The 23,750-nt window shown below is 44.0% G+C and overlaps 1 protein-coding gene across 1 annotated transcript in view; it reads right to left on the bottom strand.

Annotated features, from left to right (window-relative positions):
* The window catches only part of RHOJ (ras homolog family member J), a 92,943-nt gene that overhangs the window by 18,831 nt on the left and 50,362 nt on the right, over positions 1–23,750 (bottom strand). The window contains exon 2 of the mRNA XM_043472247.1: positions 6,556–6,614. Coding sequence (XP_043328182.1) covers positions 6,556–6,614 — 59 coding nt within the window. The remainder of the gene's footprint in view (positions 1–6,555; positions 6,615–23,750) is intronic.

Below are 23,750 nucleotides of genomic sequence, written 5' to 3'. Positions count from 1 at the left end.
AGGTAAGGGAACCCAGGAGAACTGCTCTGCCGCGTGGCTCTCAGTCTTGGGTTTTATGGTGATGGGATTCGTTTCCGGGTAGTCTTTGGCCAATCATTCTAATTCAGAGTCTTTCCTGGTGGCACACGCATTGCTCAGCCAAGATGGATGCTAGCAAGAGGGATTCTGGGAAGTGGATAGACACGTGGTGTTTCCTTTTGACCTTTCCCGAACTCTTCCGGTTGGTGGTGGCTTATTAGTTCCGTATTCCGTATCAGGATCTCCTCTGATGTCGTTGTCTTCTCATCCTGGTGTACTGTAGTTTTTCTTGTTTGAGCATCATTTTAAGGTGAGATCAGGTCAGCTGTCTTCTCTATAGACCAATCCAGTGTAGGGGCCTTTGGAAGTGGGAATTAATCGGTTGGGGCACTCTGGCCAGTTGTCCGTGTCAGGAGGAGACCAGGGACAAAAGGGTCCCAGTTGCCGCTGCTGGGTCTGGTCCATTGGCAGGCAAGCTGGCCCCTGAGTACCCCGAGTGGTCAGGATGTCAATCTCAGCGAAGAAGATGTCCCTTCGTGGTCGCCATTTGTTGCAGGAAGGGGGACCCCTTCCAGGGCCCGAAACTGGGCTCTTGTCTAACACTCGGAAATGAATTGTCCGAGGAGACACATGCTGACAAAGCAAGAGATTTTATTGGGAAAGGGCACCCGGGTAGAGAGCAGTAGGTAAGGGAACCCAGGAGAACTGCTCTGCCGCGTGGCTCTCAGTCTTGGGTTTTATGGTGATGGGATTCGTTTCCGGGTAGTCTTTGGCCAATCATTCTAATTCAGAGTCTTTACGGTCTCACTTTTATATTCTTCCGTAAGTACCCTTGGATCTGTCAGGCTTGGTTTGGAAAATGTAGGCAGCACACAGAGGGCAGGAGTGTAGTAAACGTGGGCTAGATAGACCTATTCACAGGGTTCAATTCCAGCCCGGCCTGTGGCTACTGTGGGACCTGGGGTACGTTCTCCCTGCCTCAGTTTTCTTATCTGTAAAATAGGTTGATAATAGTGTTGGCCTCTGGAGAAGGCAATGGCACCCCACTCCAGTACTCTTGCATGGAAAATTCCATGGATGGAGGAGCCTGGTAGGCTGCAGTTCATGGGGTCGCTAGGAGTCAGACATGACTGAGCGACTTCACTTTCACTTTTCACTTTCATGCATTAGAGAAGGAAATGGCAACCCACTCCAGTGTTCTTGCCTGGAGAATCCCAGGGATGGGGGAGCCTGGTGGGCTGCCGTCTATGGGGCCGAGGACACGACTGAAGCGACTTAGCAGCAGCAGCAGCCGCAGTGCTGGTCTCAGAGGGTTGCTCTGAGAATAAAATGTGTTAGTGTTTGTAGACCACAGACCTGTGTCTTGAACACAGCAGGTTCTTTAGTGGTTGAGAGTTCATCCTCCCTTCAGCTCCATTTTTTCATGAGGAGAAAAGTATGATTGTGTCCTGAGATTATTCTTAACCAATAACTTGTCACAGGAGTCAACTTCCTTACCCCTGCCCCCAGTTTGAACACTTCTAAAACCACATTAAGAGGCACATGAGCAAGAGAGTTTGAGTCACTCACTGGGGAAGAACATTTGTTCTGAGGTTTTAGGCAGACTTTCCATAGAGAGTTGATGTTGGATTCTGGGCTCCAGAGGGCCCTTGGGTCAGCTGATAAGAAACAGGAAGGCTCCTGTCCTTCCAAGTGGGCCCTGGGTTGCTGTTAATGAACCCCTGATGTACTTGCCTCCCTACCTGGTCATATGTCTTTCTTTCCAGCCCCTGTGGAGGTGTAGGGGGTGCGGGGTTTCAGGGCGAGGGGAGGAAGGGTTTCAGGATTTAGGGCAGTGAAGATGCTTGGTGTGCCGCCCTGACTGAGTGAGCAGTACGACTGATGGCTTTCCTGCTCTCAGACACTCATGGTCACTGGGGCTGCTGTGGTTGCTCCGTGACAGACACCATTCTGTACTTGCCCACAAGCAGACAGCCCTAATCCAGTGGTGCTCATGTGCCAAGAACTCAGGGGTTTATCATGCTGAGAAGCCAGGCCCCTGACCCCAGGAGAGTCTCATTTCTCCCTGCAGCGCAGCTAACTGCCACTTTTGCAAATGCTGTCTTTGAGATACCTCTGTCCTGGGGTTCGCCCTGAGAGGCTGCAGTTGCAGCAGGGTTTTACTCACATTGCTCCTGCAGGCCAGGGCCCGTGAGAGGAACAGGTGAGGTGTCTTAGTACCGGGACTGGTCCCACTCTAGGGGGCCAGCTGGGGTGGGGGGAGGTGGGGGTTGCCCGGTTCTGGGCTGTGACCTGGGAGACACCCTTCTCCCGTTTTGGCATTTCTCAGCCAGCAAATGTCCTGGCTTGTAGCAGCATCCCCCATCCTGCTTCCTGCTCTCCCCTAGTCTCTCATGCAGTTGTTTAGTCACTAAGCCGTGTTGGACTTTTTTGCGACCCTCTGGACTGCAGCCTGCCAGGCTCCTCCATCCATGGGATTTCCCAGGCAAGAATACTGGAGAAGGTTGCCATTCCCTTCTCCAGGGGATCTCCCTGATCCAGGGATCGAACCCACATCTGCATTGCAGGTGGATTCTTTACCGCTGAGCCACTGGGGAAGCCCAAGTCTCTCATGAACATGCTTTAAAACTGGCCTGTAAGCATGTTGTGAAAAAGTCGGCTCCAGACTCTGTAGTCAAGCCAAAGACCTTAGCTCTGGAAATCCCTCTCAGAAAGCCTCTCAGCCACATGCTACTGGGGCATATGTTGTGCAGGCTGGGTAGGCAGGATCTAAATAGGTTCAGCTGACAGACCTGGGCCTTATTGCCTCCCTGGTGTGAGCTGGGAGTAACATGCAGAGTGACCCTGTGAAAAAGCCCTTCACTTCATTGCCTAACTGAATGTTTGGAATTCTGTCGAACAGATGAACCGGAGTTCTGAAGACTGTCTTCAAAGAGCTCCACTCACAGCCCAAGTATCCGTTTGTTTCAGGGGTTTGGGGAGAGAGCTAATGTTTGCTAGCAGCTGCCTCATGCTGGCAGTGTATGCACGTGGCTTCGTTACAAACTGTCTTGAGCGGATGCTGGGCTGGCTGTGCGGTGCCGGAAGGTGTCTCAGGCAAGTCTAATGGGACTGCGGAGGCGCCCGAGGTGACGAGGTGTGGCAAAGTGGAGGGAACCAGGTCAGATGATTTTGCCCAGGGCTGACTTTGAGGGTAGAGGTAATATTTTCTTGCCACTTTATCTTTCTGAACACGTGTGCTTCTTGAGGTTATTTTTAACTCTGAGCCCTGTTTAACTCAAGACAAAGATGAGGGGGCACTGTCCCTTAGTTTGTTCGTGTACGAAAATCTGGTTATTCACAGCCGGATGCAACCCTATAGCCAGGTTCGGAGGCTTGTTTCTTTTTTTGCGGCTCAGGGATCAATCAATTGGTTCGAGATTACCTCTCTTTCTTGTTAGTAACTCTGATCAAATGAGTAATTTTGCATTAGTTCTAGATCTTCTTTAGTCATGTGACCTCAGCAATATTTGTGAGAATATAACTGAGGAGGTTATCATCCCTGAAGCTGGGAATGGAAATTTTGGGACAATGCTTCTAAATTAAATTTGTCACAAAGCCTTACTGGCAGAGTTGTGGAGCCATGGGAATCAACTTGGGTAATGGTTATTTTCCACTGCATCCTCCTGACATTAGGAACAATGTTTCAACCAACAAAGACTCCAGTTTTAATCTGCGGATGAATCACCAGGAGATCTTCTTAAAATGCATTTTCAGATTCAGTAGGTGGGGGAGGGGCCTGAGACTCTGCCTTTCAAATAAGGTCCCTGGTGATGCTGCTGGTTGGTCGTCCAGACTCTGAGTCCCAAGATTCTAGAACAGTGGCTCTCAAAGTTACCTGTCAGAAATTTAAGTGTGGGGGCACCATCCCAGAACTGTAGAGTCAGCAGCTCTGAGGGTGGGGCCCAGTGTCTGGGTTTTAACCAGCCCTATTTGTGATTCTCATTTCTGCTTAAGTCTGAGAACCACTGTTCCACGTAATGAATTACGTGAATCCTTCAGTGGAATGCATTCCAACACTTCACGGCCCTTTCCTGCTAAAAGGTCTCCCTTAGGTCTAGCCTCCAATTGTTTTGCTTAATTACTCCGGTTCTTTAAGGCACTATTTAAATCATTTTCAAAGGTCCCAATCTTAGAATTTCAGTTCTATAACCGACTTTAAGATATGTTCCGATTTCTCTTCCCCACATTTTATGTTCCCCTATGAACCTTGTCTACCTCTGGGTTTTCAAAGTAGCTGGTGGAAAGCATTAAAGTGAAAGTTAAGTTGCAGAATTATCTGTAACCCATTTGTTGTTATATTCTATCAGCAATTATCACGTTCTCCTGTGTCAGAGTTTTGGGTCAGTTTGGAGTCTAAACATGTTTTATCCACTGCCTTTGAGTCTCTACTCAAATGCTAGTATTATTTTTAAATTTTTCTAAAAAGATGGAGCAGTGGGAAAGAATAACTAAACTGGCTTTATGCAGTTTTGTTGGATTTGAAATTAAATAGAGGCTGGGGGAAGCTGTCCTGGGGACAATTAAGCACAGAAGCTAACAATTGTAGTGGATTGCTATAGAATTAGGAAGAACTGGGCACAGGGCAGGGGGCATAGGGAGCTTTTCTAGAAGGCAAAGGAAACAGGTTTCAGAGTCAGGTAATAATCCTTGCTGTGTTGAGCTTTTCAAACTGGATTATATTCATAAGATATGACCATGTATGAGAAGGGTGTATACTTTCTTTTTTAGGCTGTGAGTCCTGATGAACGGGGACACCCAATGACTGTGTGATTGAATGAGAGTAGGCAGCTCCAGCCCAAAGAGCAGCCGCCTCCTATTGCTGGAGTGCTTTCTGGTGGAGGGGCAGTCAAGCAGGCGCTGCACTGAAGCCTGGTACCTTAGCAGAGGAGCCACTCACCTTTCCAGTCTGCGTGTCTGTGGGCATCCTTTCCTAGTTGTGTGTCTTGGTATTGATGTGAGAGGTCTCCTCCACTTTCTAGTTCCTGAGGGTAGCTGGCTACAACACCCATCTTCTAGTGAGGGGAAACTAGATGCTTTTACGAGCTTTGATTCTGCTGCTAGATTTTTCAAGTTCTCCACTGCCTGGTTCTGCCTGTCTGTGGAACACCTGCTTTTGATGTTCCATAGACTTTTATATTGCCTGAGCCACCATCATCTGACATGAACAGCCAGCTCACTGGAAAAGTCCCTGTTGCTGGGAATGATTGAGGGCAGAAGGAGAAGAGGGCATCAGAGGATGAGATGGTTAGATGGCATCACTGATGCAAAGGATATGAACTTGGGCAAACTTTGGGAGATGGTGATGGACAGGGAGGCCTGGCGTGCTGCAGTCCATGGGGTCACAAAGAGTAGGACATGACTGGGCGATTGAACAACAATAGCAATACAGTGGTTCTTGCCAATGCACACAGAAATCCCAAGGAGAATTTTGTTTATTATGACTTTTTTTTTCAAGCTGAGCAAAAAGACGTATCTCCAGATAATTGTGAAAAAAATCTAGACAAATGCGTAACTACATATAACAATTACCAGGAGACTCACAGTGGGAATAAGCAGGGTCAAACGTTCACTCCAAAGGACTTAAGATGTATGAATTCGGACAGACTGAAAAACCCACTGATTTCGACTTAAATAAATGACCCAGGATGTATGGTAACAAAAGCTCTGTCAAAGAAATTGGGTTACAGCCATCAATTACTTAACCACTGCCCCTCTAGCCCATGAACTTGTAACTTTAGAAACTTTTTGTAATGACATGTGGGATACAAGGGGAAAAAAAGACAAGGTGACATTTTCACCCCAGGAGAGAATGTGTTAACTGGTTTAAGAATTGAGGGTTCTATTGCTTTACATATTGGTTGGCCAAGATCTCTGACTTGAAGAAATATTTCTGACAGAATGAGCATATTTCAAGAGTAGAGGATTTAGATTCAACTCCAGTTGTTCAGGGGTTGACCCTCACTTCGGGAAAATATCCAGCATCCTGGTTTTTTCTCCTTCTGATACTAAATCCATCTTTTTTCTATTCCCTGACCCCCATTTCCTATCTCTTTTTGTACCTTTCTACAGCTCATTATTAGGCTTTTTAAATAAAGAGTGGGTAAAGGATACAACATGGAAAAAATATAGTGGATGAAACTAAAATTTATGAAATTGACTCAGTTACCCTGGATCTGGAATTGGCATGTGTTAGAAGAAATTGGAACTCTTCACCAAATATGTGATTTTGGTTAGTGATAGTCATCAATCAATAAATGAATGGGTATTTGCTTATCAATACCTTGAATCCCATAATGATTTAGTTTTTTGTTATTAAAATATTGTTAAGATATTAAAAATATTTTGGTTGTTGTTTTAGGTATATGATAAATTTGCCCCAGGTCATCAGAGGAGGTAACGTCTATCCCATCAACTTAGTCTACCCTGTAAACTTAGTCAAATGGACCGTTCTCCCCCCTCCCAAACGCTTCATGAATCAAGATAAGAAAAACATACCTGTCCTGCGGTGTCATACAGTCCGAGCAAGTGTTGCTTGCCTCCCACTGTCACAGTAACTAGGGGAGAAGAGAAGAGGAGAGTCTGTAAATGCGAGCTTCAATCAGGATCCTTCACATTTCCCTATGCCAGCATCTCCCTGGGCAGCAAGGCCAAGCATATGCCTCACCCATGTATATTCTAAACTGAGTTGACAGCATGATCGCCAAATGAAAGCCAACCTTGGGCTGCAGTGAGAGCAGATGGGCTGAGTCAAGTCCAAATTTCTCGATCAAGGCAAATACTGTTGGTGCCACTAGGGCACTCTGAAGGCTGTTCATTAATCCTGATTAGGTGCTATAATATCAAGCTCCTGAAGGAAAAGGATGCTGGACTCGTTCTTGGTTAGGTTATTTTCTTCTTTCATTTGGTTTGAGCCACCTTTCAGGATATAGACTCATGTAACCAGAAATCTTGGCTTTTATTTGTTGTCAAAATGCTAAGAAGCCCTGAAAACAAAGGATGTTAACCCACCTGTCTATTTTATAATTTATAGCAAAGCTGGGGCTTCCCAGGTGGCTCAGTGGTAAAGAATCCACCAGCCAGTGCAGGAGATATAAGAGTCACAGGTTCGATCCCGGAGTTGGGAAGAGCCCCTGGAATAGGAAATGGCAACGCACTCCAGTATTCTTGCCTGGAAAATTCCATGGACAGAGGAGCCTGGTGGGCTACCATCCATGGGAGTCGCAGAGTTGGACATGACTAGTCACAGCAGGATCAGCAGGAAGACAAAACTAATAGTGAAATGAGAAGGGCTTAACATTTATTGCAAAAAGTGTTTTTATTCAATATCTCTCTGCTTTCGCTCAACTGATTCATGACAGTTTGAAACTTAGTTGCAGAAGGAAGTGTTGTATATGGGTTTCTTCTAACATACCTGAAGCATATATATAGAGTGAAAAGTAGAGAGTTTGATTTACCCAATAGGCTTATTGCCTCACCAATCAATCATGTCCAAAAGTAAGAGGTAATAGAGGAATACCAGCCACTCTTTACATGGCTGGAAATGAAATAAAGTCTCAACTTGAAACTAAACTGAGATAGAACAGATTGAAAGCAAGAGTAATACCATTTTCTTGGTAAATGGAAGGAACAAATTTAAATTTCCACAAAAATTTAATTCCTTTTTGGGAAAAGAAAGTAAAATATGAAGGAGAATGTGATTTTTCCTAGTTGATTAAGAAGAATGTACAAATGCTACAAATGCAGGGATTTATATTCAATATCCTGTCATAATCTATAGTGGAATATAATCAGGAAATAAATGAATTGCTATATGGTACACCTAAAACTAACATGATGCTGTAAATCAGCTATATTTTAATAAAAAATGTGCAGGTCCAACATAAAAATGATTTTTGATTCCTCCTGTCATTAACTGTTCAGGAAATGAAAAATAAATGGAATAGCAACCTTTTATAACCACATCTCTAAAATATGCCAGCCAGAGTCTCTAGTCTACTGCTTAGAGTTACTGATTTGATACTGATTTGAGTTTTATTTGTTTTCAGGTTCAGGGGCTACATGTGTGCAAAGTGCTTCTTAATGGCTTATTCTTTGAAAAGCACTTGTTTAAAAGCACTGCCTCCCCAGACACTGGGAACAATTTTTCTAATCTTCTCAGATCAACATGTGTTCAGCTTGATAACATGGTGGCAGCCACTCAGATGAGCTTTTAAATATGTGTTTTTAAGTGGTGAACTCAGCTCCATCCAATGCTGGTGACAACACAGAAGATAGGCGTTTAAACATTTTCCTTTCATAAGCCAGGCTAGCGATGGAAATGAAGGCGAGATGGCGCAGCCCCCAGCTCTTTGTCCTGTTATATTTTCCTCTTCCTGCAGACTTGGAGCCTAGTCAGATGTTCCTAAAATCTGCCTAAATGATTTCTTTAATGGCCCATCCACCACCTAGTCATGGATCAGGAATGAAAGAAAGAAAGCCAGCCATTACAACATGGAATTTCCTGCCTCTAGTGAGCCCAGTACACACAGGTTAGGGCAGCTGCTCGGAGACCCCTGGGATAGCCCCCTGACCTACAGACCCAGGGCCATCTGTGGAGTGAGCACTAGAAGTTGCCTCATTCTTCTGGCCCCACTGGGCACTGCAGATGTTCTGAAGTGATGGCTCCGACCTTCATCACTGGAGCCCTGAAGATCATGCTTGAGTTTTCTCAGGGAAAAAACATTCCTTCCAGCCTGCTTTTCCTCAGACCTCACCCTCTTCTCCCTTGGCAGCTCTGACGGCAGGGAACTGTACCAGGCCTGAGGCGAGGGCCAGCCTGGGAAGGAAGCCTTTGGGCTGAGAGTCTGAGCCCAGTCTTTCCTTTCCTCTGTCCTTCCCTTCCTCTAGGATTTATTGGGTTCCAAGACTGTGCTCAAGGGTTGGGAGTGTTTCTGCTCCCGGGAGATACGTCTCCTGCTGTCACAGAGCGTGGAGAGGAGGGTACGAGGCAGTGTGGTGGGCACTCTGCAGGGCAGTGTAGGTGGGTGTGGGAGCACGCAGAAGGGGCACTACCACATGCATGCACACACAGCTGAAGTGTGGTCCAAGAAGGCTTTCTGGAGGACATGGTCTGAGCTGAGTCCCAAGATTGGCGAGAGTTACCCATGGTGCCCTGGGAGTGGTTCAGGAGCTACCCAGCATGCACTGGAGGAGACGGGGCTGAGGCGGTGAGCATGCAGGCTCAGGCCCTCCTAAGTCACTAATACAGGCTTTATGCTGACAGCTTTGTTAAGCTGTGAAAGTCCTGAATTCTCCTCTTCCCCAAAGGCAGTGAAAGAGAAGGAATGAAAATAGTTTTCTTGGGGTTAGGCAAAACGGCAAGAGGAGGGAAGATGAGGATTTTGGGGTGGAAGCCAGGTTGGCCGTGAGCTTGCTGTGTAGTGGCTGCCTGCGCTGCTGGGTCAGCCCTGCTGGAGGAATCCTGAGGGGACAGGCGGAGCTTGTGACCCCATCTCTGGAAACCACGTTTGTTCTCTCTTCTCTGCCCTTCGATTCTTCCATTTTATCAGAAGGGAGATGAGGGGATCACTGGGTCGACGATGGAGAACATCACGGGACAGGCAGCCAGAGACAGAGCCAAGCAGGACTCACACATTGCGGGATAGGCAGATGGCTTTGTGAGTCCTTATCTTGGATTAGCAATGGACGCCTTGTCGCTTGTCAACCTGGCTCTGTGAGGCTCCTCACCTTGGAAATGAATTAGATCAGCACAGAAGGAAGGTGTGCTCTAAAATGATCAGAGGAAATGCAGAGAGGTTGAGACAGCAGGACCTTGGAAGTCAGACAGTTCTGCTTTCGATCCTATCTTTCTATTCACCATCCGTGTGACTCTGGGAAAGTGACCTAACATATCTGAGCCCCTCGTTCCCTATTTGTTAAAAGAGAGCATCATCCATCGAAGAGAATACTTGTGAGGAGGAAGTTAAAGGAGAGGATGCCTGGCACATAGCCTGGCCCATAGTAGGTGCGGAACAACTGTTGCTTTCTCTCCTTCAACAATGGAGAAGGGAGTGACAGCCCACTCCAGTATTCTTGCCTGGGAAATCCCATGGACAGAGGAGGCTGGTGAGTTATAGTTCATGGGTTACAAAGAGTTGGACATGACTGAATGACTAACATTCCTTCAATGAATGCTTATTGAATCTCTTCTAAGGCCAGGGACAGTCTGACTTTTTCGCCCCTGTGTATGTGTACTCAATGCACATATATACTCAATGGACATGACCTGGCACAACAACTTTATAATGTATATGAACTGCCAGTCACTTTTTACCCTAAATGGTTGCTATTTAGATCAGTGTCTTGTGTCTCTGATTGGACAGGAAGACCCTTGAGGAGACAGTCTCCATAACCCATGCCCTGCACAGTACAGAGCACAGTTCCTGACATTTGTAGTAGATGCTGAATCCACAGAATGGAAGTGAAGCCTCAGGGGCAACTCAGGCAGAAGGAGGCCCTTCAAAACCACAGCTTTTGCAGCTTCAGGCTCCTTGGTAAGACGCCAACTGCTGGGAATTGCCTGCAGCCAGTAAACCTGCCTGGCAGACAGTGGTCAGGCTAAAATCCCAGATCTCCTTCTATTCTTGGAGGTTTTAGGATTGTTTTTTGTTTTTTTTGAGCTTAGAGAGGTTTTAAAGAGAGTGGGTCAAGTGACCTGCTAATGGCTCATGATTCTCTCAATAAAGTGTGAAAAGTTGTCAGTGACCTGTTAAGTATGTAAAATGAAGGCCTTCCTCTCCAAATCCATTAAGTTCTTTGCTTCCTTGTGTTTACTCTTGGTGCAGCTTGGATGGTTAAATTTATGAGTTGGAGTGAGGTGGTAATGAAGTTAAAGTCATGTTTGCTCTCCTGAGGGTTAGTTGGTTTCACCCAGAGAGAAAATGTCCTGGAAGGAGATAAGCCCACCCTGCCCCTCAACCCTAGCATTTCTGTCACCTCATGTCATGCATGTCATTTGCAAACCCAGATGAGGAATGGTTGGTCATTCCCTGCAAGCCAGTTCTGACCATCAGTCCAGCTCATCAGCAGTGCTAGGAACCTGGTTCAAGGCCCCTGCCCTGTTGGGTGGTGGACAGGTAATCTCATCTGCCAGAGAAATCTTTCAGGGTCAATGTGTTGAATATATGATGAATCTGAGAACTGGCATGGTGGAAATGCCAGATCAGTCATGAGAAAACCTCCCAGTGCCCCTCCATTCCCAACACAAGGCCAGCTGTCTGCATCACTCAGGTTGAATGCACTCTAGTTGGCAGGTAAGATAAAGCAGACCTGACTAGGTGTGTGGATATAATTCCATGGAGGTCCTAGGGCTTCCTTCGTAGTTCAGATGGTAAATAATTTGCATGCAATTCAGGAGATCTGGGTTTGATTCCTGGGTAAGGAAGATCCCCTGGAGGAGGGCATGGCAACCCACTCCAGTATTCTTGCCTGGAGAATCCTATGGACAGAGGAACCTGGTGGGCTACAGTTCACAGGGTCACAAAGTGTCGGACACGACTGAAGTGACTAACATTTTCCCTTTCATTTTCACTATTTTGGAGGAAGAAACCCTAAATTTATAAGTATAGCAATAAACAGAGTTTTAAGAAAGCTTGAAATATGCCCTCATGCAAACATAGATTGATATTATATCAAAGATTTATTAACTCTTTATGAGAGAATCAGTAAGATAAGAAATCTTGTTTGAAGAGCATTTTGAAGAACTGGGCATTTATAGGTACTAAAAAGCAAAACATCAGAATAAAATGGCTAGGTTCAATGGAAAACTGGTTGTTATCCTATGGAAAGATAACCTTTGGTGTCCTGCTCTCTTACTAAATGAATTATTTGCATCTTGACCCAACAAGATTTACAAGGCAACATGTGACTTTAGAAAATCTAAACTTTTAGTTAGCAGCAGCATCAGACAAAGGTGAATTCCCCTAGATGGCTAAGCCTTGAGGGAAGGGTGTTGAACAGCGCCCCAACATGATGTTGAGAGGAAAGGTGCAGGCTCTTGGCTTTATGTCCAAGTTTCTGATAATTTTTCTTTATGTCTGAATTCAAGTCCATACTTAGCCTTCCACTCATTTGGTGAGATGTCAGGCAGCTCAGTAGGTTTCTCCCTCACCTGGAAAATAAACACATTGCCTTTACCCTAAAAGGGTCTGTGTGTGCTAAGTCACTTAGGTCATGTCTGACTCTGTTGTCTGCAGCCCGCCAGGCTCCTCTGTCCATGGCATTTTCCAGGCAAGAATACTGGAGTGGGTTGCTGTGCCCTCCTCCAGGGGATCTTCCCGACCCAGGGATCGATCCTGCATCTCTTATGTCCACCTACATTGGCAGGCAGGTTCTTTACCACTAGTGTCACCTGGGAAGCTAATGGGGTGTAGAAATTCTTTATAAGCTGTTCCAAAGTCAGGGGTAATCATCACTATAATTTGTCTACCTCTGGCGGCTGCAAAAAACAGAGTTTAAATGAAAAATCTCAATTCTGACCCTTGTCATGCTTGCTGACAGGATATTTTCACTGAGCTTTTCCCTCTCTGAACTGACTGTCACCTCTTGCGCTTTCTCCTTTCTAGGAGATCCCATCTGGGAGAGTGACTCACCTAACACCAGAGTCTGCTCTGAGGAGTTGCTTGTCTGTATGTGTTACGTGGTATCTGCCTCATAAATGAACATGTTCATTCTATAAGGAAGAAACTCAGAGGCGTCTGGGATGACAGTCCCCTCAAATTAAAATAAGTTAGTGAATAGAATGAAACTAGAAACAGACACTGTGTTTTTATGAATATGAATGGTGGTGAATTTCTCCCTAGTGGGGTTTTATCCTTCCAACTTATGTTGGAAGGTGGCTTGAAAACCTTCTCATCCACCTACACTGACCCCCCTCAGCCAGCTGGTTTCCCTTCTTTGCAAAGAATGCCTCTTGTTTCCTGAGGAGCAGCCTGTGTGTGAGTGCGCATGCATGTGTGTGTGTGTGTGTATGTGAGAAATGAAAGTTGTTCAGGCAACTGATGTGCTAGCGTGAGTTCCTGTTTCTGAAGAAGACTGAGGAGAAAACCAAACAGGTTCCCTGAGAATCCAGTAGGGTTCTGAGCTGAGGATTTTCTTTGGTTAGGTCTTTATATTTGTCCTACAGTAACGAAAGTTCCATTTGAACAGGGTAACATACCTGCATCTTCCATCCCTGGTCATGTTTCTTTTTTTCCTTTAGGTATACCTATGTGACAGGAGCTTTGGTTTGTAGTCATTTGGGATTGTAATCACCCCACAGTTTAAGGCAGAAGAACGGGTTGGAGGCCTAAATCACTGTGAACAAACTGGGACCTTGAGCAAGCTTCCACTTCCATAAGTCTCAACTTTCTTGCTGAAAGTTTGAGGAGAAAAGGAGATCATGAGCATAAACACAGTGTACAAGAAAGCTACTACAAATATAAGGTGGCATCACTAAGCAGATGAGTTCTTAACAATACTTTTGGGAACAGAACTTGCTGGAATGAAGTTGGGTGTGGGCTGGGTGTTCAGGAAAGGTCTGCCCTTCTCAGTACTTGTTTGATAATTGAGGAGGAGGCAGATGAAAAGCAAGAGGAAGGGGAGGAGCTTGTGCACTTCCAGGGTTTTTGGAACTGACTGGGGATGAGGCCAAACCAAAGACAGAGCTATGATTCCATGACATCCACATCCTGGGATTTTAGAGTCTTAGTACTTGGCCTCACCCTTCCTTCCTCCATGTTCATTTGGTGTCTCCATCCTGCCAGTTCTACCTGCTAAGTATCTCTAGATTCGAACTCTTCTTTACCATCCATGTAGCTGTCGCCAGGCAGCCCCTTACCCCCAACTTTGTCAGTTGCAAAAGGCTCCTAATCTTCATTCATTTCTTCAGGCTCCATCTCCTGTTCTCCTTTTCCTCACTGCCACCAGAGTAAACGCAACTATGGCTCCCAGTCATTTCAGATAAAATTCAAATACTTTCCATGAGTGTGCAACCTCCTTGTAATCTGGCTTGTGGTTTACCTTTCCAGATCTTTTATTTTTTATCCTCCTACAACCCAAATATCCTGCAATCTGTTATACTCACAATGCCTTTGCTTAAGTTGTTCCCCCTGGAGATCTGGAAAAGAAATTTTGAAATGCTTTCTCCATACCCGTCAACCTGGAAAGCTTCCATAACCTGGAAAACTCACTTCCATAGCTCCTCCTTGATGCCCCTCCTCCCCCCACGTACCTTAAGCATCTTTTCATGCTTACTTGCCCATTGGCCTCAGAGTGCTCTGTGCTCTTTATCCTCGTGCACCATCTAGCACGGGCCTGGCATGTGACGCCGTAACTATTGGTTGAGTAACTGTGAGTTAAACTCCAACCAAAATGGGCATTATCTCTGAGGCATTCATTTTCTCTAGCTGAGTCCTTGGCCTTTCCCAAAGGTTCATCATTAGCTTTCCTAGACATGAAGTGGCAGGATGGGGTCAACAGCAGTGGTGTTCTATCCTAGAGTTGGCCTACTTAGAGGGGATGCCATGGAAATGTGGTTCCACTGGGTGGGATCAGTGCTGGGGGCTCTCTGTCACTTTTCCAGGCAACTTTCACCATCTCCAGGGCTGCCAGACTCCACCTGTGGGGCAGGATCACTGCCAACATAACACTGTGGCCGTATAAGCCACAGTAGCCAATCCCCCTGGCATTAGCGGCAGGGTACAGGGGCTCTGTATTTTGATTAAGACTTTGGGAAGAAGTGACTGTATTATAAATGAAGCCTGCATATGGAGATGTCTGGTCTGGGCTTTATGCAGGACCCCCTGTTTAAAGAGATACTTAAAAAAAGAAAGCCAACTCAGTCACATTCATACATCACTAGAAACTTAAAATAATTAAGCTGACATTGAGGTATGGTAGAATAAACACCTAACTTAGAGGCAGAACCTTTCAGCCTTGGTCTTGACTTGGTTGAAATCAATGTTTCATGGCAGCCACCAAGGGAAGCTGGTTTAAAAACACACATTCTCTGGTTTTACACCTCATACCGAAGATTCCAGGAATGTAGGTCTGGGATGGGGCCCATAGTCGGCATTTTTATCAAACTCTCTGAATGACTAAAATCTGAACCTCAGTTTTCTCATCTTTAAGATGAGAATAATAATAACTCTTACCCTGGAGCATCTGGTCCACTTTAGACAGTTTTGTGAATATCAGATGAGGTATGAAAAGGAAACGAGTTACAGTTTATAAAATGCTACATGGATATTATCTTTTTTTGATCCTACACAATACAGGCACAAGGCGGTATGTTTGTAGCAGTCCTCTCCCCTCCTTCTCTAGAAGTAGTCACTAAGGAAATTCAAACACCTAGGTGATGATAAAATAGAATAATGTGTTCCTGTGAGAAGTGTTCAAAGAATTATTAGGTTCATAAAAATTCTATCAGGTGCCAGCTATAACTACTTAGAAAATATGTTGGAAAATATCCTTCTCACAATAACAACTAAAACTATAAAATGTCTTGTAATGGGAAGACCTTTATGAAAAAAAGCATAAAAAGCACTTTGCTGAGATATGTAAAAGAATAAAAATGGGGGAACAGCTCATGGTCTAGGGTGGGAAGCACTGTATTGTAAAGATGTTAGATCTCCTCAGTTTAATATGTTTATAGTAATTCCAATGGAATTTTTGAATTGGGTACATGCCAGAGTAATTATAGCAGTTATATTCAAAATTTAGTTGGGGAGAATACCTAATAACTTAAAAAGAATGACAGGTTAATTGTGCTAATATGTTAACATGTAATATAAAGTTATTAAAGCAGAATGGTATCAGCATAAGAATCAATGAACCAGAAAAAGAATCTCAGCCACTGAACCTATGCTACATATGTGAGGATTTAGTACATGATAAGTGACAATGGGGAAAGATGAAGCAGTCAATATATGGCATTTAGATAACTGGTTACTATTTGGAAATAAAAAAGGACTCTGAAAATATAAAAACAAATGAAGAAAACCATAAAGAAAATGATTGATATATTGACCTAAAAAAAGTCACGTATAATATAGCACCGGGAACTCTGCTTAATGCACCGTGGGGACCTGGTGGGAAGGAAGTCCAAAATGGAGAGGATCTATGTATATGTGGGGCTGATTCATTTTGTTGTACAGTAGAAACTAACACAACATTGTAAAGCAATTATATTAATTAGATATTAATTAAAAAAGTCACATATGTTCGCATATATTGTGAAAAATGGTCACAGTGGATGAGGGTCAAGAAGTTTACTATCTTCGGTGCATAAGGGTGCTTTCTGATTAATAAGAATAATGATCCAAAAGAAAATATATAAAGAATATAGAAAAATTACAAATACATAAAGGGCCAATGAATATTGGAGTAAAAAAATCAAACAAGGTGTAACCTTTGGCTTGTCAAATTGGCAAAGATGAGGAGAATGGTGAGGATGGGTGAGGATGGGCACCTACATGCTCACCCAGGAAGGGTGAGGATGCGGCACCTACATGCTATTGGTGTGTGAAACGTAAATTGGTTCATGTTTTCTGTCAAGTCATTTGGCAACATAGATCAAAAAAACAGTCTAACCAGGGGTCTGCCTTTAACTCCTATTTCTGCAATGTATCCCCAGGAATAGTCATACAGGTGCACAAGAATATATATGTATAAGACTGTATATCACCAAAAAGTTTATAATAGTAAGAGTTGGAAACCACATACATATTCAATACTTGGGGATTGGCCCTCAAAAGTTATGGAACAACCATACAATGGAAACTTTAAAGAACACTGAGGTAAAATAACTAGGATATAAAGTCTAGGGAGTAGGAGATAAAATTCTATATTGAACGTGCAAAAATACTTACAGAAAACACTTTTTATTTTTTCCATACTTGGTTACCATGAACATGTAACTCAGAAAAAAAGATAGGTGGGTGTTCAACAGTTTTAGTTACTTTGTTGTTATTATTGCTGTTATATGTAGATTGGATTCAATGTTAACTAAGTTGTCTCCCATCACATAAGTTCTACCGTTTCTTCTTGGTTCCCTCTGTAATTCTGTTTTAGGCTTACCCAGATTTATTTTAGGCTGTAGGACCAAGTTTATATTTTTACAAGGAGGACCATGTGATGAATCGGTCTACCGCAGTGAAGGTTTATGAACTGTGTATTGCAGAGCAACTCATCTTTTTCAGAGAATTATGATGAACCACTAATGCTCTACCTATATTTGCATTTCAAAGGTACCAAGAAAATATTGTGCATTTGAGGATGGTGGAATCTGCTAAATGTATTAGTTGTAAACCAAAAGGAGTATATGAGCTGTAAAGACAACAGCAGTAAATTGGTTTTAAATATAGAACAATGTCTAGACAGAGTGAAATAAATTAGCCAGGTAAATATTTACAGTGTGCATTTCTTCTCTCAATAATTTCTTTTCCTAAGTGTTACAAGATAATTTGGAGAAAATTAAGTGATTTTTCTGTTGTCTACTTTTGTGCATGGTTGTTCTGCATTATATTTACTCATCTGCCTCTTTGTTATTCAGGATCTTTGTTATGTATTTGTAGTTTTCTCCCTTTATTTATTTCATTTACTTTAGTCTAATATGGGGTTCTTTTCAGGTAGCAACTTTACTTTCTAGTTCTTAAGAACTGTCAAGAAATATTAATAGTTGCTGGTTAATTATGATCAAAGGAGGATATGTGACAATTTGAGATAAAACAGTCCTTGGATCTTTTCTGCGATGAATATCTAAGAGACCATCTTGTATAACTTTATTGAGCATTTTCTCAGAATTTCCATAAGGTAACATCTACTGTTTCTATGTCCTTGTTCACCTATTTTTCCCCAGTTGTTCTTCTTCAAACCACCTAAAAAGAAGAGTATAATTTTGGGGATGCTTATCATCAATGTTAAGTTCGTCACAGCCAGTAAAGGAATGCTCTGAATGACAGCTACTCTCAGAGCCTGTGGTATACATTGTCACCCAAAGCTGGAGAAAGGTTTCATGAAATTCTTGGCATCTGAGTTCAACTAGGTCAGAGGATTAACAATATGAGGCTTTGAATTCTTGCTTGGTTTTGCTGATACTTTTCTGTCAGGTTTTAGGTGAGATACCATTAATTTAGTAGAGTTTCTGTACATTTTCAAGTATTCAAAAAATGTAACAAAAGCGGAGAACCACCTGGTATGGTGTCAGTGTGGTTTCAGATTCAAGGACACACAACACTAACCATGCAAAGTCCTCATAAACCATTCTGACCTTAAGTAAAAGCTAAAGGGACCAAAGGGGGATTCAAACCATAAACCACAGCGTGTGTGCATACTCAGTTGTGTCCAACTCTTTTGCAACCCCGTCAGCTGTAGCCTGCCAGGCTCCTTTGTCCGTGGAGTTTTCCAGGCAAGGATACTCAGTAGGTTGCCATTTCCTCCTCCAGGGGATCTTTGCCACCCAGGGATCCAACTTACGTTTCCTGCATTGGCAGGCTGATCCGTTACCACTGAGCCATCTGGGAAGCCCATAAACCACAGCACTGCCTCTTTAAAATCATTGTTTTCTCAGTATTTTTCCTAGTCTACCACAGCTGTGAAGTTTTGCCCCTCCCCTTCATTCATCACCAGCACACCTTCCTAAATATATGGCTCCTTTCTGCCAACACAGGAAAGCCAAGGCTTGACTGGTGCTCTCCTTTGGGCTTTGGAGGAGAGGAAATCAGTAGCCAAAGGCACTTTCCCTCCTCAGGAGAAGAGGGGGAGGGAGTGAGGACTAGGGGAAAGGGAAGGATAATAAACATTTATAATTTAACTTTTGCGTCCTGACACATTTATAACGCAGGTATTTGTTTTATAAGTTAAGGGATTGTTTGCCCAACTCTTGGGATAATAACACCATATGTTTCTGCTGGAACCCACAGACAATCAACAGTTTAAACAACCACATGGTCATAAACACCATAGGAAGATGGAACTGCAGAGTCTGCTAGACAAGAAGGTGAAAGGCTGAAGGGTAGAAAGAGGATACAGATTAGATGATGGTCCTCTTGAATCATAACTAATTTGTTGGAAGCAAGGAGGTTGTGCCAGTGGCAGCTGTGTGGACAGGGATCAGGGCTGCATGTGTGAAGGGGTTTGAATACTGTAGTATTGTGTTCCAGAGAATGTGAAGTTAGGCTTTCAGGACCTGCTGAAACAGTGGAGCTGGGGAGGCTTTGCCATTAACTACAGAGAAATAATATCAAAGAAGGAAAAAAGAAGTCATATTTGCTGGGGACAAAAATTGGAGGTGGGAGTGAGAAATAAGATGGAGAAGGTGGAAAGAAGACTTGGGAAGGGGGTGGAAGTGAAATTATTAGTTGCTCAGTCATGTCTGACTCTCTATAACTCCATGGACTATAGCCCACCAGACTTCTCTGTCCATGGGATTTTTTTCCAGGCAAGAATACTGGAGCAGTTAGCCTTTCCCTTCTCTAGGGGATCTTCCCGACCCAGGGATCAAACTCGGGTCTCCTGAATTGCGGGCAGATTCTTTACTGTCTGAGCCAGCAGGGAAGCCCAATATATGGAGTATTTGAAGACCAGACATTTAGTTTGGCATTCATATCCCATAGTTCACATTACAAAAGGATCAGAAATAATAGCTGAAACCCGGGATTGAGCCAGGGACCTTTTGCTCTTCAGTCTACATTCTCTGAACTATTTCAGCCACCCATAGGGAAGGGACTGGATTATTCTAGTTGGCATCAATCTTCAGAAGTCCAGTGTGGGCCCCATTCCAGCCACCCAAGGGAAGTTCCAAGAGTTGGTTCAGCTGAGATACTTAGGCAGTTTAGGTGTAGTTCAGATCCTCCAGGGTTGCTCTAAACTGATCTGGTCACCCAGGGAGCTCTCTGACTTGTGGCTTCTCTGTCCTGCCGATGGTCTTGACTTGTGACTCTCCAACTGGGAAAACCCAAACCTGTTCTGAAGGATTAGTAAACTCCTGATTTGAGCCAGCTCAAATCAGGAGGGGCATATGGGCTTGGGCTTGGTTCTTGAGTGGCCAGGCGTCAGGGATGCCTATGACTGGGGGGAGAGAGGGTAGATAAAGAAACCCTTGTCACTTCTGCCTGGCTTGTTCTCTTCTGGATGGAATCACACCCTACTGAGTCCTGACTTCTCAAGGGCACTGATAAATGGACAAAGGCAGATGAAGGATGCTGTAGAAGACCAGAGTGTTGGCGTGGTCAGGAAAGTCATACCCATGCATGTCATGACCCTTGTTGTCCCATCGTGTGATGCTTGAGCTTCCCCCTCTCCTCTCATTATGAATTCCTAATAAGGGCTGCGATGATTAATTTTATATGTCAGCTTGGCTGGGGCTTTCCCAGATGGCTCAGTGGTAAAGAATCTGCCTGCTAATGCAGGAGACACAGGAAACACAGATTCAATCCCTGGGTTGGGCAGATCCCCTGGAGAAGGAAATGGCAACCCACTCTAGTATTCTTGCCTGGAAAACCCCATGGACAGAGGAGCTTGGTGGGTTGTAGTCCATGGGGTTGCAGAGTTCAAAGAGTTGGACATGACTGAATGACTGAGCATGCATACAACTTTGGCTGGGCCATAGAATGTCTGGATAGTTGGTCAAATATTATTCTCTGTGTTTCTGTGGGGATATTTTTGAATAAGTTTAATGTTTTAATCAGTAAAGCAGGTTGTCCTCCACAATGTGGGTGGGCCTCATCTAATCACTTGAAAGCCTGAATAGAAAAGACCAACCCTCCTTGAGTCATAATAACTTCTCTAACAGACTGCCTTTGGACTCCATCTGTACCACTGCCTCTCCTGGGTCTTAAACCTGCTTGTCCACACTGTAGATCTTCTCCCAGCTTCTATAATCACCTGAGCCAATCCCTAATAATAAATCTCTTTGTCTATATATCCACATCTTATTGTTTCTGTTTCTCTGGAGAACCCTGACTAATACAAGGGCTCCTGTAGGACCACACAGTCTGATCTACAAGCTCTCAGCTAGAGGACAAGTATTTGGTATAATGTTTGGACTAACACAGAGATTCAACAAGTGGATTATAAATAAAAGGATATTTTTCATGACAGAGTTGGTTAGGTGAGGACTGATACCAGTGCCAGTTGGCGTATTGTATGGCAAGTAAGGGACCCAGGACATGAAACTGGTAAATAAAGGTGCTGATTTGCAAATGACTTGGTCACCAATGACCCAGAGCATCCTTGTCTGAATGGTGCAGGAGGCATCCTTAGTAAAGTCAAGGTGAGAGCTCCTTCTTCAGGCTCCAAGAAATGTGGCTCCAAAATGGAGATAGAAAAGACAATTCATGTAGCAGGTGACCCTCATCTGAGTGTGAGATGGGGAGACACCAAAGTGGGAGTTGTTTTTATCCCCTGCTATTACCAAGAGGCACACCTGAATTATGAGGATGTTGAAGGAAGGATGGGGAGGCAGGGTTGCATGGTAATGGTTGTTATTAATGTGCAGATTCTGAGTCAGTTGGTCTGGGTGAGGCTTGAGAATTTACATTTCTAATAAGCTTCTGGCTGGTGCCATTGATATTGCTCTGCAAGCCACACTTCAAGTGACAAGGTTCTTATTCTCCCCTTAAATATGGCACATATGCATTGTAGGTGGATTCTTCACCTACTGAGCTACCAGGGAAGCCTATACATATCTAAAAAAATATATATGTAGACATACCACAAAGGCCTGTAGAAAGGAAACTGGATCTGGTCCACAAATAGCATACACACTCTTACCTACTCCCTCACTGGGCTTCAGAAATTAAAAAGGTGGAGCATGGTCATCTTGGTGGTTAGTTGCTAAGTCGTGTCTGACTCTTGCGACCCCATGGACTGTAGCCCGCCAGGGTTCTCTGTCCATGGGATTCTCCAGGCAAGAATACTGGAGTGGGTTGCCATTTCCTTCTCCAGAGGATCTTCCCAACCCAGGAAATAAACCCAGGTCTCCTGCATTGCAGGCAGATTCTTTACCAACTGAGCTACGAGGGAAGCCCAAAAGTGAAGGTCTCTCAGTCATATCTGACTCTTTGTGACCCCATGGACTATCACCTTATCGGTCCTACAAAAAGTCAAAGCACCTGCCATGAGGGAAGCCTCCTGATGGGGCTGCCAGTTTCTGTGGTGGGGATTTGAGGCACAGAAGGGACTGCAGCCAAAAAAGAGGACTGTAAAAAATGGAATTATAAACAAGTAATCTGGAGGCTTGGAAAATTTTGTCTCACTCCCCTGGGTCATTACTGAGGGGAAATTGACCTCAAAATGTGAGAGGCAAGCGATTTGGGCAAATTGAGACCATGAAAAGGGCCGATTTTCTCAGTCATTTATTTCAATATTTCAGTAGATTATACCCAGCAGCTTGGAGTATAATAAAAACCAATGTGCTTGCTTCTATGTTGGGGATTTCTGAATGTCTTTTTGAAGTTCTGTGACCTAATTTACAAAAGTGTGTTTCTAGACCTGCGTGTGGAAGTACCTATTGTTGCTATCTGTCCACTGTAAGGGTCTTTGTGGACAAGGATAAAGCCCCATTTGGGGGCAGTTGGTGAAGTCAGACAATTTATCCTCTCTGGGCGAGTGCCCTTTACCCCACTTCCTCTTCCCTGGCCTAGTAATTGGTATCTTTCTTTCCTCTTCTTATCAACATCTATCCTCTTTTCTCCCCTCCCCACAACACACTGAGGTTCTACAAATGATTAATAACTGAATAGACTGTGAACTCCTTACATAGTGTCTTGAAAGTAATGGGTGTTAAATAAATGCATTTGTTGAATAAATGGATAGCTTCACATCTACCCCCTCCCCAATGAGAAAGTATACGTTTTAGAGGGGGTCACGTCAAACTGATACATATCTAATAGGGATGTCAGGAGCATCTGGTGTGGAGGGCAGGGGAGTTTGTGTGAGACTTGTAGCTTTCCTAGCACTTGGGAAATCACAATGGGAGGTCCTGGGAATACTATCTGGTGTGTGGGTGACAGAGAAACAGTTGTTGAATTGAAACTGATCAATTCTAGGAAACAAGGAACCTATTGAACCCATGGCTTGGGCATACTCCAAGATAGACAGTGATCAAGTATTTGGCTAGTTCCCAGCACTGACAGTTGAAACAACCCCGATCCAGGCTTGTGTGACATAAGGCAGCCTTTGAGGTTGTCAGTTTCATAGTTTTGGGGGAGCAGCCCAAACCTTTGACCCTAATCTTTGCTGGGACTGGTTTTACCATCACTCCAAGCACCATGCCTCCCAGGGGCACTGTGGGGGATGGTGCTAGAGTGGCAGACTCTGCTCCCAAATCTGACTTCCAGTTAGGAGGTGGAGAGAAAGATGGCCAAGCACACCTGCTAAATACGTTACAGATTTTTAAAAAATACAGAATTAATGACAGTAAATGAACATTAACCTTCATTAATTATACCTCCTGAGACAATTCAAACAGTTAAAAAAATCATCACAATGGCTAATCCTTCAACTGTCTGCAGAATGTTTTCTCTTTTAGACTTTGTCTAAGGATCAGTTCTGGCTCTCTGTGAGGTATAGCATTTGTAACTAATTGTTTTTATATACAATCTCAAGAAGGTTGAGAAGGGAACAGCCTTACCAATCAATAAATGCTGACTTGCCTAAAACTAGAAATGCCT

Source organism: Cervus canadensis, chromosome 6 (genome assembly GCF_019320065.1).
Source record: "Cervus canadensis isolate Bull #8, Minnesota chromosome 6, ASM1932006v1, whole genome shotgun sequence".
Lineage (NCBI taxonomy): Eukaryota > Metazoa > Chordata > Mammalia > Artiodactyla > Cervidae > Cervus > Cervus canadensis.
Note: the sequence above shows the minus strand (reverse complement) of the source record. Positions and strands in the feature narration are given on the sequence as shown.